The sequence below is a fragment of the Enhydra lutris genome, unplaced genomic scaffold, assembly GCF_002288905.1.
Source record: "Enhydra lutris kenyoni isolate GAN:26980312 unplaced genomic scaffold, ASM228890v2 scaffoldscaffold33, whole genome shotgun sequence".
In the NCBI taxonomy this organism is placed as follows: domain Eukaryota; kingdom Metazoa; phylum Chordata; class Mammalia; order Carnivora; family Mustelidae; genus Enhydra; species Enhydra lutris.
In genome coordinates, this window is record NW_019154117.1 from 6290719 (window position 1) to 6304841 (window position 14123).

The window sequence follows — 14123 nt, forward strand, 5'->3', positions numbered from 1 at the left end:
TGCCCATGGCTGTACCCACAAGTGCATATGCACATATTTGCACCTATGTGCTTATATGATAGCAAATTGACTTAAACAGTTTGTCTTGGAGGTTTGTGTTGCTGTATGTATGTTAGCATACATTCTGTTGCAACCCGCAAACAGTTTCTCAGTCAAAAGATGACAGAATTCAGCAATCATTTTGGGAAACACCATAGTAAATAAATATATTGCTTAGCTCTGTTAAACCAAGCATGCCAATTCTTAATAAAACCGAAGGCAAGCGGTGGCATTTCTCATCTTTGCAGTCAGAGGCAGTTACTGGGTAGCAGTCCACTGCCAAAGGGAAAGGAAGAGCCAAGGCCTTGCTACAGCCCCCATACTCTGAGCACAGAAAGTTCTGGAACGAGGTATGGCTGTAGTGTGGGATCATATGGGATGCTCATGTCTGCTCCCATCCAAAGAGTCTGGGTATAAGATGTGGGCAGAGGCGTGGCATCGTAAGAATTGCTTGATCTGCTCTTTGGGGATATTTGACTCGGGGCGATGAAGGGCAGGGTCCCAACGAGCTTTTTTCTTTGCATGAGAAGCTCTGATGAGAGGCTCTTTCCTGGCATGCTGGAGAGAATATTAGCTCAGCGTTTAAAGGGCAATTTAAAACAGTTTCTTTTCCTTTATGTATGAAGAAGGCATACATTTATTTGCCTTGAATTATTGCTAATAACATGTTCCAAATGGGTCTGTGTATGTTTAGCTCAAGTTTAGAAGAGGGTATGTTAGGAAAACTGCTCGCTCCCTTCACCAGGGTTGGCACATCTTTCTCAGAACATCAATAGAGAGGTCAATGTATCGCATCCACCAAAAAACAAAACAAAACAAATAAACAAAAAAGACCCCACACCCATATGTTGGTATTACTATTGTTTTCCCACATAGTTAGATGTTAAAATAATTAAATATATCTCTTACAGTAGTTCTATAGAACATTCAAATCCGGCAAAGCCCATAAATACATTTTTATAGCTTTTGCCATGTTGACCATTTGATGTCATCACGAGTGCTAACTCGCCCGACCTAATTAAAAGGCCTTAATGAGTTTACTCCACAAGGAAGTCTAGGAAATCAATATGCTCTTTTACAAAGGGTTCATTCTCTCCGTTTCGCTTAGCATTTATTTAGCAAATAATCTGCAGTCACTTGAGTACATGCCAAGGACTGTACCCAGTGCCGGTAATAAAAAGATTAATAAGACTCAGTCCCTTGTCCTCATAAAGCTCACAGCCTAGTGGGGGAAACAAACAATCCAATTAGTGTACCTCCGCGTGTTAGCAAGGCTGTGGGCGAGGCACGGTGGGCATGTGGGGAGTGACCTATTGTGCCTTGTGAAAGCAGAAAGGAAGGCGTCACAGAGGAGGTGACACCAAGTAGAGGGGTCAGTCATATGTCACCAGGCGCAGGGAACAGCGCGTGCAGAGGCAGAGGCAAAAAGGAGTTTGCTGCTTCATTAGGGGACTGCAGCTGAACTGGCCTGCAGCCCGGGGTGCGGGGAGGAGCGGGGAGGCTGGAAGGGGGCAGGCTGACCACGGGTGCGCTCAGCCTCTCTTCTGCCTACAGTCTTCTCTCTGTTTCTGTTTCCCCTGCTTCCTTTGGCTTACTCTGTTGTGTTTTACTTTAGCTATCCCTCTTTGTCTCAAAAGACCTGAAACTGGAAAGATCTTTTAGAAAAATTAGAGTTGTAGGGAATGTCTCTGACCTTTTAAAAAAAAGAAGGTGAAAAATAATGCCTAAAATCCAAAGGCCAATTCCTCCCACTGCTGTCAGCTTTCTCACTTGAGTATATAAAAAACAATTCAGGGGTATTGAAGCGGGCTGGGTCGGATTCCAGATTTATTGTGCTCTGTGTCTATCTCCTGGGATGTTCTGTGAATGCAGAGAAAGTAGGATGGGGCCTGATGTTACTTTTGTATCGTCCGCAGGGCCTAATCGAATGCTGAATGTGTAAGAAACTCTATAGTCCCTGGTCCCTTTGTGGATCAGGGACTTGGTCTCTTGGTGTATACACCAGGACTGAAGGAATTAGAACAGTTGTCTTCTCTAACAGAGAGTAGCAAAACATCTGCAAGTCGCTTTTCTGTGTACCCTTTACAGAGAGTTCCTAAAAGTATGGCACTTACGTAGGCACACTCATTCGGAGTTATATATGACATGTCGTGATCAGAAACACAGATACAAAGAAAATTAAGAAATTTGATTTCTTTTAGGTGTATTTATGTGGGACCAATTACAGGCCTTAAATACGTTTGCTCTATGACGTGTAATCAGACGGCCTCCACTGAGCTCTAACGGCCATGCGTGCTCGAGTGGTTGCATATTTGCAGGTTGCATGAAATCGATGTGAATAGTAACAGCAGAATCGGGCAACTTACTTATTGTTATGTTTAAACAACCTTTTTCATTATTTGCCCACTCACAGAATAATTATTTGCTTGAGATAATAGTTTTCTGGAGTTGTATTGACACATCATGAATAATATATGATACCTTATATTTGCGGACTAGCTGGAGAGGGCCATAGGATCTGACTTAAATACCAGTGTTTCACTGGGGGTATGCACTTTCCGGGTGTACACACAGTGCCCACAATGAGGTTCCATTTGTCCCCAGCAAGTGTCAGTTGTTATAAACCAGACACTTGATAATTTCCATAAAAATGTAATATGGTTCAAATGTTGGCACAGAAATAACATATTTCTCTCTACATTGTCATGTGGCTTCTCAAAAACACTCTTTTCCATTTTGTTTCTTAAGTGGTACCCTCGTTTACTTTGCCACCTCATGTAGAGTAAGGACCCTTTTACAGATCAACCACTACCCGTAACCCACAATGTTAAGAAGCAACGAATGGCCTTAAGCTGGTAAGAAATGCATACATACTGCCGATGTAGGTAAACTTTGTTTTATACAGATTTCTTAATCAAAAGCAAAAAGCACAACAAGCCAAGAAGTTGCATTTATGAGCTATTTAATAGATTCATCGTGTACACTAGAATAACAGGGAAAAACATAGTAACTGGGATTTCTTTATTATGGGTTAGGAAAACATTACGGAAAGGGTTTTATATTAATTCTACAAAATTTTTAATGGTTCCAGAAGATCTGGATAAATGAGTACGATCGCCCACTTCAAAACACCAGATGAGTGGTGTGCACCGACAGGCCGACTCATGAGCCCCGAGTGTCTCAGTCTCTTTTCCCCTTGAGCTGTGCAGCCAGACGGATGGGCTGGGAAACGCCGAGGGCTAGCGTAGGAAATGCAAGTGCAAATCTATTTAGTTATTTGCGATCTTTGGAAAATCAGTCCCATTGGCGGGGTGGGGGGGTTGCACTGATTTCTCTGAAGTTAAAAGAATTCTAAAATTTGCAGGAGTAACTGTACCAAGACTTGAAATAATATCCCAGCGAGGCTACTATTCCTTTGGGTTGAACCTTTGAAATACTATTATCACATATTATTACCTTTTAGGAAGCCAGAGGAAACATAGAAATCCCTTTTCTGTCAGTCCATTGTTCAGATAAGAAGGTGGTTAGTCTGAAAACATGAGGAATATCACAGAGTGAGAGCACGTGGGAACCTCTTCATGGCCCTTGCCGTGGAATTCAGCATCAGAATGAGACACGGAGAGGAACGCATTCCATCCTAACTCAGTGTCATGAATTCCTGAACCAGATACTCTTGAAAAGCCTCAAAACACTGGAATTCTTTTCTTTTTCTCCTTTTATGTAACACTTTTTACAAACCGGTGTGGTAAATACTAAGAACTTAACGCGAACATCCAGTACTAGTAAGAAGTCACCAGGAACGGAAACCGCAGGGTGGCACGAGATGGGCCAGATGTCCCAATGTGACAGGAGGAGAAGCGAAATCAGGTGGCCCCAGGGGCGTCCGCAGACTTTCTCTTTTTGCATCTTTGTCCTTTTTTTTTTTTTTAACTTTTCTTCTGCGTTTCTTCCCCCCAGACAACACTTTCTGTTATCTCCCAGCCAACATTTTAAATTTAGATTTTACTCATCCGCACTTTGAAGGATGAAGCCGCCACAGTTTGGTTCATCAAATGCAATCCCTGCTCTAGTTCTTTTGTTTATTTTCTCTCTTCTTTAAAAAAAAAAATCCCGTTAAATTGTGTATTATCAACCTCAGGGTAGTTTAATGATCCCTAGAACTTTATTTCTCAAAGGATAATCTTTGAACACTCAGCATTTTTAGAAGTGTCACCTAGGAGCCCATTAGGAATGCACTGCCTCAGGCCTCCCTCCACACCTATTGAATCAGAATCTGCATTTTAACAAGATGCCCGGGTGACTTTGGGGGACTCGTGACACCTCAAGCTGGGAGCACTGTCTCAGAAGGAAACTTGGAAAGCAAGGCTGAAACCTCGAGGCAGATTTCTCACCTCCTCTGAGGTGTGCGAGGTGGCCCCGGCCCTCAGCTCCTGGCCCTCTCCCTCATTTACGCCTCTGGCAGGTATTTCCGTGATTCAAGTGGGCCTGAACTCTTGGTCTTATTGTGGAAGTCACCTTGACTGTATCCACACCTTGGAAATATCTGCCAATCTTTCCACCCGTGTGCATTTCCTGTTGTCTTTGAGCCATAAGAAGACGATATCAGCCCCCTATAATTCACCAGTCCATTCCCCAAGTGGCTGGCCAACTGCACCCATGGCCACGCTAATGGGATTAATTGGTCTTGACCAATGAAATTGTAAAAGTGTATACCTCCAAGGGTCATAAACACTGACGCTTAATTGAAATCAAATGTATATTTTTAAAAAAGCCTGTCCGGCATCCTAGACTCCTTTCTGTTTGGGTTTTGTTGACATTAGTGATGGTACAGAAACCTGATCAGGAAAGGTTTGCTGTTACTACTGCTTTGAACACCAAGTGTGCTTTTCGGTACATTAAGTAGCTGATTAGGGGAGGGAAGTAATATTCTACTTGATTATTGGTTACACATATGGAATAAATCCTATTTTAATGGTGTCTAATGAGCCTTTCATTTTCAGAACCTTACACAAAAGCCTCTAATAGAAAGGGAAAGTAATATTTCAAAGGTCATCTTAATACCACTTAATGTCAACAATCTGTAATCAAGCCAGTATATATGCATGGTGATTACAGTCCGGTTGTGATCCTTTAAATATGAAGTAATCTCCTAAATTAGCAAATGGTGTAAGCTAAGGTTCTCTGGGTTTGAGGCAATTTATACTTTTTAATTAAAGTTTGTTACTTGCAAACAGCCTGGGAGTTAGAGATCATTCTCAGAGTGAGGCTTCCCGTAATGCAGCATTTCCACCCCCCCCCCCGAGATTTAAAGTTCTGTCACTTAAAATTTCATGCATTGTTCTTGTGTGTTCTGTAAAGTTGCTGAAATGTGCAAATGAAAAGCTAGGGCCCCCCTTCTGTGCTTTTTCTCTGCAGGGGAATGTACTGGGCGCTAGAAACATGGGGTGTGTTGCTGGTCTGGAGGCCACTGAGGTAGCCTGTGGGCAATGGCTCTTTCAGAACCATCTCTGCCGGATGGCCAGTTACAAAGTAAGGAGTATTCCAGACTCTCGAGTGCAAGACTGGCTGAAACATTGTGCCATTCGCTGCGTGAATGGAGATGACCCCCCACCCCCACCCCTGGCCAGCATCGGGAGAGGTTCCTTTTCGAGCAGCGCTGCTGCTCGTTCACATAGCTCTTGCAGCAAATAGAAGTGGGTGAATCCCGCAGGACTCTTTACCCATGTCAGGAGAGTTCTCTGGAGTAAATCAACAGTGGCTACAGTATGAATGGCTTTCAGGGATATAACATCTGAATCTCCTGGTGGGCTTGTCGGCACCCGGATCGCTGGGTCCCCACCCAAGAGTTCCACTCTGTTCTTCTGGGAGGGACCAGGGGTTTGTATACCTGACAGATGCCCAGGGCCCTGGGATGCTGCTGGTTCCTGCAGTGCCTCTTTGAGAAGCCCTGCTCCCGCTGCATCAGTATGGACACTGGCCCACCATACACCTGACCTTGCGTCCGTCTCCCCCTGAGGAAAGCTTGAGTGTCATTCATTGTGTTGCTCCCAGAGCCTAACACACATAGTAGCCATGCTCGGGGGCTTACTGCGTACTTGCTGGGGACCAAAAACACCAATGTTGTTTACGTGAAATTACTAGCCTACATCAGACACCTCCCTCCACCATCACTCCCTCCCACATTACTGTCCTGTATTTGTCTTTCTTTGGCATTCTGTGTTTCCTCCTTCCGCTGTCCCCTTAGAGTCTGAGAGTTTGTTTTTCTCTTGTCTCTTTCCATATGACCTGTGTTTGAACCACAGGCAACCTGGGGCCTGGTGGTCTACTTCTACTGGTCCTTGGTGTGTGGGTCTACAGCCAGTCGGGGAAGGAGAGCACCTGAGAGGAGCCTGTTGGTCCAGTATTGCTTAAGGCCAGGTTGGTGACTGTGGCACAAAGCAGTCAGGTGACACTTTGGACTTTAGATCTCAGGATGGACCTTGCACGATAGGAACCTCATGAGAAAGCCTTTGGCTAAACCCAAGGAAATGCTCTTTCTGTGGTTCTTGTTTTCCTAGGTTTTAGATGTTCATTCGCAAGGCGGAACTCACTCATTAAAGATCTGGAAAACATGAAAAAAACATTAATACAGAAAAAAGCATCCATTTGCCCAGACGCCCAAAGCAGCCGGTTTGGGAGTATTTTGTAACAGTCTTTTATACTTCTATCTCAATGTTAGTTTATTTTTAATGCATTTGCATTTAACTGAATTTATAAATCTAGGGGTAAAATTGCCCTGAGGGAAAGGAAATTCTTGTGTTGAATTACAGGGTTTTTCTCGTAATGAATGATAATGATTCATTACACAATTGTTTGCTTTTAAGTTTCATCCAGACACCATTAGAAAAATGAATAGCACCTCCTTCCTCTTCTCGCAGAATTGTCAGTGTGGCGAGTTCAGTCAGGTGTGGTGCTCTCCAGACCGCCCAGGGGTGTTGGGTGCAGGGCCCCCCATGGAGCCCTGTGTCAATTCCTCAGTGGCTGACTTTCCTGGTTTGGGGCTCTTGGTTTCAAGTGAATTTCTCCAACAAGAGTGACTGGGTGGTATATATTATGAGCCCCTGAGTCCAAGAAATTGCCTTTCTCTTGCTTTTATATATACAACCCAGTGGGGTCAAACCCCTTCACTCTTAGTCTCTGCCCCTGACAATTGGGCAAGTGCGAGCCCTACAGACCCTGTCACCTTCCAGCCTTTCCCGCTGCAAAGGAGACCTGTGACATCAGCTGGATTTTCGTGATTTTTACAGATAATCTTTTGATTGTCTTTTTCAGTCTGGGAGCTCATGTTTTCCTCCCATCTTTGCTCTTTAAAAACAGTCAGGATGTTCTGAGATGTAATTCACTTTGCACTGATTTCAATGTGTTGCAGCAAGCCTTTTGGTCTTTGATCACTGTTTCTGCTAATAGTAATAATAGCAATTAATTGACTTGAACTGTACATTTTACTGGACATTTATATAGACGCTGAACAGGAGAGAGCATGGAAATGCCAGTCTTCCTTTCAATTTATGTCTGATCAAGTGGATGGGTTCAATTAGTTCAAGGATGTGCGTGTCCCTATAGTCCCTCTGTGGCAGATCTGGGGGTCTTGGTTGTGTGGCGCTCACAGAAACCTCATCGTCTATTCTAAAGTGGGTCTCCTCTCCCGTGTTGGTACCTACACAAGGCAGCCTTCTCTCTGACCAGCACCTGGGATGACTTGTATGAGAGAGGGGAGGCTGGGACCTCCTCAGGTCTGGGTCTGTACCCTGGAGTTGGCCCCAGCACGACATCTGTCCCACCAAAGAGGCTTGCTAGGAGCCAGACTATGGGCTTGAGGGGGCCGAAACCACAAGCTCATTTCAGACCTAAGTGTGATCCACCAGGAGACTCTAGGTCAAATCAGCCGAGCTCCGGCAGTTCGCTCCCAGTGGTCCTTCCCGAGAACCTTAAAACCAGGGGTTTGGTCGGCAGAGGCTTCTTAGTCATGAATTGGGGGTTGACAGTGAGCCCCTTTCTTCTCAGATTTGAGACCCCCTCAAAAACCTGCAGAAACAAGCCACTCAACCCCTCTCTCCCTCGAGCGGTGTATCATTATATGCCTTTCACTGGGTTGAAAAAGTAGTGGCTTTGTCAGCAATCATCTTCTGTTCAGGCTAAATTTATTTTTATGTGAAATAGAAATCAGGAAAACACCAAAATTATTTTAAGCAAAATATCAAAATTGAAATAAACCAACATATGTCTGCAAAACATGTATAACTCTCAATCAAAAATAAGTGCAACTTTCATAAATTTCTTAAAATACTCCAGCATGTGAAATCTGGATGACTTAAATAGATGGCGTTATGACACGGTTGGTTATTCTTTCTCCTCGGTCCATCCGTTCCCTAAACCTGGCCAGCTCTGGACCATCCCTTCACCAACGATGCACTCTGTCCTCCACCATCTATTGTAGTAAGTGAGAGAACCGAGGGATGTTATCAAATGTCTTGTAGTAAGGTTGAATAACATTGCTGATTTGGAATGGAAACCATCTTGAGTTTACCTTCTTTCCTTCTATTTTATCCTCCTCTCTGCCCCCCACATTCCTCCCTAAGAAGTGAGGTGGTTCTTTTTCTTTTTTTCTTGTTTTAAACACCATTTCCATATTCCCAAATCTCCTGTGCAGTGGGAACTCAAATGGGATGAAAACTGTCAAAGTGACATCAGTATTCTGGGGCTCACTACCAAAAGGACAGAGTCCCAGGATAAATGCCCATCTCACATTTTAACTCATGCACAGGCTTTCTGTAACACATTTTCTTTATTAGATTGTCACTTCCAGGATTGGAACCATTGTGAGCCTCTAATATAGTTGCTGGTATTTTACCCACAAGACATGTAGTAAAGAGTCCCATCAATAAATATTATTGACCAACCAATAAAGCATTTCTTGAAACCTTCGGTCTCTCATTTTCAATTCCTCTTTTCATGAACGAGGTAACAACATTCCTTAGAAAAACAAAAATAGGTGAAACTATCACTTCATTTGGAAAACATTCTCAGCAGTACATGAATTATGTTCCAGTTCCTTTTTTTAAAAGCACGTTAAAAGCTTTTATCTCATTAGGTTTGGCATCAGTGTGTACGCCAGCAGAGTCGCTCTTTGGCAGCTGAAAAACTCCTCGAGATAGTTCAGGAAGTTTCTGGTCGTGACGACCCCACGGACACGTGCCTTTTGCATCCTGGACCCTTGGTCTTCAGAAGCCCACCTTGACTCTTGTCCATCACTTCGATTTTTTGTTGTTGTTGTTCTTAGTTTATTAGTTGTGAAAAGTTTCTTCCTTCCTGGTTTCTTCCATTTAGTCCAATTTGGAAATGGAAAAGTGTGTTAATTTTTTAATAAATCTTTAAGACACGCATTACTGTATTTTTATTAACTGAGCCAGATGGCTCACAGCAAATTTTCTCTGACACAAGTAATCACAGAAATCAGTTTGGGACCCAGATCTGGTAGGGAAAGTGGCATGTATATTAGTGGAAAAATGCAGTTCACATCAATACATGGGTATTTTTAGAAGTCACATTTGTTACTATTTGGATTTCATCTTATTTTTTTGTTTTGTCTTTTACGTTTTAGACTAAATACTTGCTAAGGACATTTTTCCCCCCTGTCCCCCAGACCCAAACATTCAAGTTCCTTCTCAACAGCTAAAACTTGTTTTCTTTTTCTTTTCTTTCTTTCTTTTTTTTTTTTTTTTTTTCCAGTTTGAAGGTTGCAAGAAGGCCTTTTCCAGGCTTGAGAATCTCAAGATTCACTTGCGGAGCCACACAGGCGAGAAGCCGTATCTCTGCCAGCACCCGGGCTGTCAGAAGGCCTTCAGTAACTCCAGCGACCGTGCCAAGCACCAGAGGACGCATCTGGACACTGTAAGAAGGGCAGGAGCTTTCCAACTTCCAGCCCCAAGTCCTGGGGTGAGGGAGTGCCCGTTTGATGGTGGGCTGGTGGAGGGACTTGCTTTATGGTCTGCAGGTTAGAGGGACAATGCCAAGGGCAGCAGTGGAAACTTGGGGAAGGTCCAGAGGGGCCTGTAGTGACAAGTTATTAGAAATCTCCCACCTGCCTGAGACCAAGAGGTTCCTTGGTGACCTCTGTGTACAAAGCAAAGATGGGTCAGGGGCACGTAGGAGACTGGAGGACAGAGAACCACCAGGTACTGGGCATGAAAATAAGTATTTAAATACCAAGACATGCGTGAATAGATACTATACGCTATTGCTTGGAATAAGAGGTGGTTTGGTTTTTGTTGGTTTTACTACCTGCCATCGCCCGGCCACCCCAGCCCTTACTCTGGTTCTTTTCCTTCTGATGTAAGAACTCTGAGGCTGGCACGGTCACCGAGTATGAGTCTGGCCTTTTGCTTTAGAAACCACCTGGCATTTTCACCTTCAGGCAATCTGAAAATAATCAGCAGATCTCTCCCCAGGATTCAGCTTCATTATGCCTCCTGTGCGTTAACAGCCGCACATCCACTGACATAACCTGTGTGAGAACCCCTGGTTTTCATCATTTCGCCTTAACTCTCTTCGTGCAGTAACATTTTGTTCCTTTCCTGAGCCTCTTCTGTTTTCTGTCCTGTTGATCATCCTCCTTTGCATTTCTAGAGTTTTGAGACCATTTTCCTTCCACGACGCCCGGGAGAGAGTGTGCACTTTCTCTCCACTTAACAAAGCCATCAGGACAAATGTATTATACACACCACAGATCTCTTATCCCACGTTCTCGCAAATAATGTATTCATGACAGTACTTTTTCAGTGTTAACATTCTGATGTCTATTATTAAACTACACCAGAATTTGAATTTTGAAAAGATATCGTTATTTCTACACACCTTCTCATACATATTTAAGATTCTTCTGATGTTAGAGTTGACATATTTATTAAATTTTATATTAGTCTCTATTAGTCATATTGATAGAAGTCATTTTAGCTATATGTCACATAACCTTTATAAACAGAATTATCTCCTAATATCCATAAACGTGATGGTTTGCCTAGTAAATAGCTAGAATATAATTAGAGCACTATGGGCAGAGGAGAGCGCCTTTCTGCTCTAGCTGAAATAAATTCAGTGATTTTAGGACCAACAGAATAGAATATGAAATGAATAAATTTGGTGAATAGCAGGATTTTTTAAAAGGTAGAAATAGGAAAAAGAATAAATTATGTTAAAATGCCCTATGTTGTATGTCTAAAACTGTCCTGGTAGAATCTAATAAATTTTCCAATTTGTCATTAAACTTTATCATGGAAGAATGAACATTCACGAGACAAGATTGTCTTGAGAAATTGCCTCTACTCTAGCTAGTTATCTGTAGTTTGAAAGAACTATTGTGAGCCGAAGTGTTATGGCTCCACAGTACCCTTCTTCACTCGGAGCTAATTTTAGCTAATCAGACTATGAGCATTTTCTGAAATCGTTATGGATTTTTTTTTTTTTAAATCACTTTTTAAAACTTTTGAGGAAAGCTACCACAGATAATAATTTCATGATTTGGTTCAATGCAGTAGCTTTTAAAACCCAACTACTTTTATTTTTTTTTTAAACACTGCTCTATTAAATATTTTAAAACCATCATCCTTCCTTTAAGGTGCAGACCTGCCCTCCTGTTTAAATTTTTATTGCATTAGATGAATTGGTAAACTCTTTTAAAATCACGTAAAAATTAAACATTTGTCTTAAAAAGCAAACTGTAGCTGCTTGAAGAATGTGTTATTTAAATTCAGGCCCCCATTTCCTTTCATTAAGCACTCCTTATGCTAATGCTGTCAGAATTTTGGATGAAGTATCTTTCTTCAACTCAATGGATTCTTTACTTCTTGGAAAATTATTTGCTCCGCAAGGATTACGGAGTTCATAATTCTAACCCTGAAAAGTGTTATTGACTTATTTCTCTATCAGCATCTTAATATCGAGACAGGGGGAATGATTTTACAGTACATGTGGAAACTATAGTTTGATAAAGTGTAGCATGCCACTTAGAGCTTCGGTAACCTGAGGTAAAATGACCATATACTGGTCCAGTAGCTCTTGGACCAGCACCAGACATTGCTCACTTGGCACATGAATCTCAGGGGGCTGACAGCAGGGGAGAGAGGGAAGCCACCTGGGAGGAGTGGTGAGTATTCACGCCTTCTCCAAGAACATCTCAAAATCAAGTACAAAAATCACATTACCCATTTCTTGTCTTTCCAACCCAAATAGTAGCGACTGTGGTAATAATACTGATATTGATTTATATAACATGTTAATATTCCTAAAGTTTTTTACATGCCACATCTCCTGGAGGGCTCGAAATGTGAGTTTATGTGGTCACAACATGACTGCCGATACAGATATCATCGAGATCTCCCCTAAAGCCAGGGCAGGGTAAGGAAGGCCAGTGTGAGAATACCGTGTGAACTCAGGAGAGAGAACTGTTGTTTACCCAGTGGAAACTCATGGGCAAGGGTCTTCCACCCATATTGGCTGACTGTTTGGAAAACCTGAGATATCGAGAGCCTTGTTCATCCACTGTTTATGGTCAGACTTCTCATATGTCGTAACACGGTGCCCAGCACCCCACAAAACCACAAGACCTGTTGGGTGATTGAGTCAATCAGTCAGTCAGGGAACAGATACATTGCACTTAGAATTCATATTGGGTGTGTCAAAATAAATTATATATTCATGACTTCACCTTGTGGTTGGAATCAAAAGTGGCAAAAATAAAAACAAATCATAAAGATGGCTTTCAGCAGGGCAAATAATGTAACCCATGTCTGTGTTGGCGCACAAAATGACAAGCATGCACGAGAGAACAGGAACAAAACATAAAGAGAAAAATATCTGAATTTTTTTTCCTGGTTTTTTATTTTGATTTGATAGGGGGTTTTTGGTCTGTTTTGGTCTGTTTTGTTAATGACATAGCAGGCTCCTCAAGCGAGAATCCTCTTTTAGAGACAGGCTTCCTTTTTTCCTCCTTACATTTAAAATCATGTTGGCAGGGCACCTGGGTAGCTCAGTGGGCTAAAGCCTCTGCCTTCGGCTCAGGTCATGATCTCAGGGTCCTGGGATAGAGCCCCGCATCGGGCTCTCTGCTCAGCAGGGAGCCTGCTTCCCCCGTCTCTCTGCCTGCCTCTCTGCCTACTTGTGATCTCTGTCTGTCAAATAAATAAATAAAATCTTTAAAAAAAAAAAATACAATAAAATCCTGTCGGCACAACTCTAAGTAGTCTCACCTACAGAGGTCCAGGGTAGATGAGGGACTGTAAGTTGTGACTTACGAACACAGTTTATCTTGTGATTTTTTTCAGTGTAGTTCTTCGATTAGACAGAAAGATTTGCTTTATTTCATAGCTTAAAAGCCATACTCTCCAGCCCTTGGAGCATTTTGTTATTACCATAAGTATAGCTGCTACATTTTGAATCAATGTGCAATGCTCCCATTCATTCATTCCTAATCATTATAGACCAATCACCAGGGACCCATAAATTAATAAGATTCTAGACTCAGCCTTAGGCTCCACACCTCACATCTCTCAGGAGCATGGGGGACTTGAGGTAGCTAAAACTGGTGTTTTCAATGCATGCCGTCAAGGGCTCGGGCATATAACCCAGGCTGAGTACCGGGACTCCTCTAATCCTGTAATCCCTATAATAATATTAATGTTCCTCTGGCTGAGTTTTCATTTGTCTGTTGTTTGAAAGACCTATTGTCTCTCACTCACCTTCCACTAATATTCCCTTTTAATTCTCTCCTTCTTTCTTTCTGAATCAGGTTTCCTCTGAAACATTCCCAGTCTTTTCTGGACTTTCCTGCAGCTTCCTTATACCTGAACTCTTAAAGAATGTGTGTTTCCTAGTTTCTGACAGTACCAAAGATTGTTTTCAGGGGAGTATAACTGTAAGTATGACTAGAGATGCTTACTAATAATTTCCACATCCAAAAATGCCGCAAGAGCTTTTGTGGGAAGAGTGAACCTCTAAAGATGTCTCCTTGTTTCTTGAAAGTTTGCCTTCCACTTGGCCTTCGTGCATTG

General features: G+C 42.5%; 1 protein-coding gene across 1 annotated transcript in view; it reads left to right on the forward strand.

Annotated features, from left to right (window-relative positions):
- Window positions 1-14123, forward strand: part of LOC111153641 (GLIS family zinc finger 3) — a 425946-nt gene that overhangs the window by 318917 nt on the left and 92906 nt on the right. The window contains exon 4 of the mRNA XM_022512786.1: window positions 9808-9969. Within this exon, the coding sequence (XP_022368494.1) occupies window positions 9808-9969 (162 nt within the window). The remainder of the gene's footprint in view (window positions 1-9807; window positions 9970-14123) is intronic.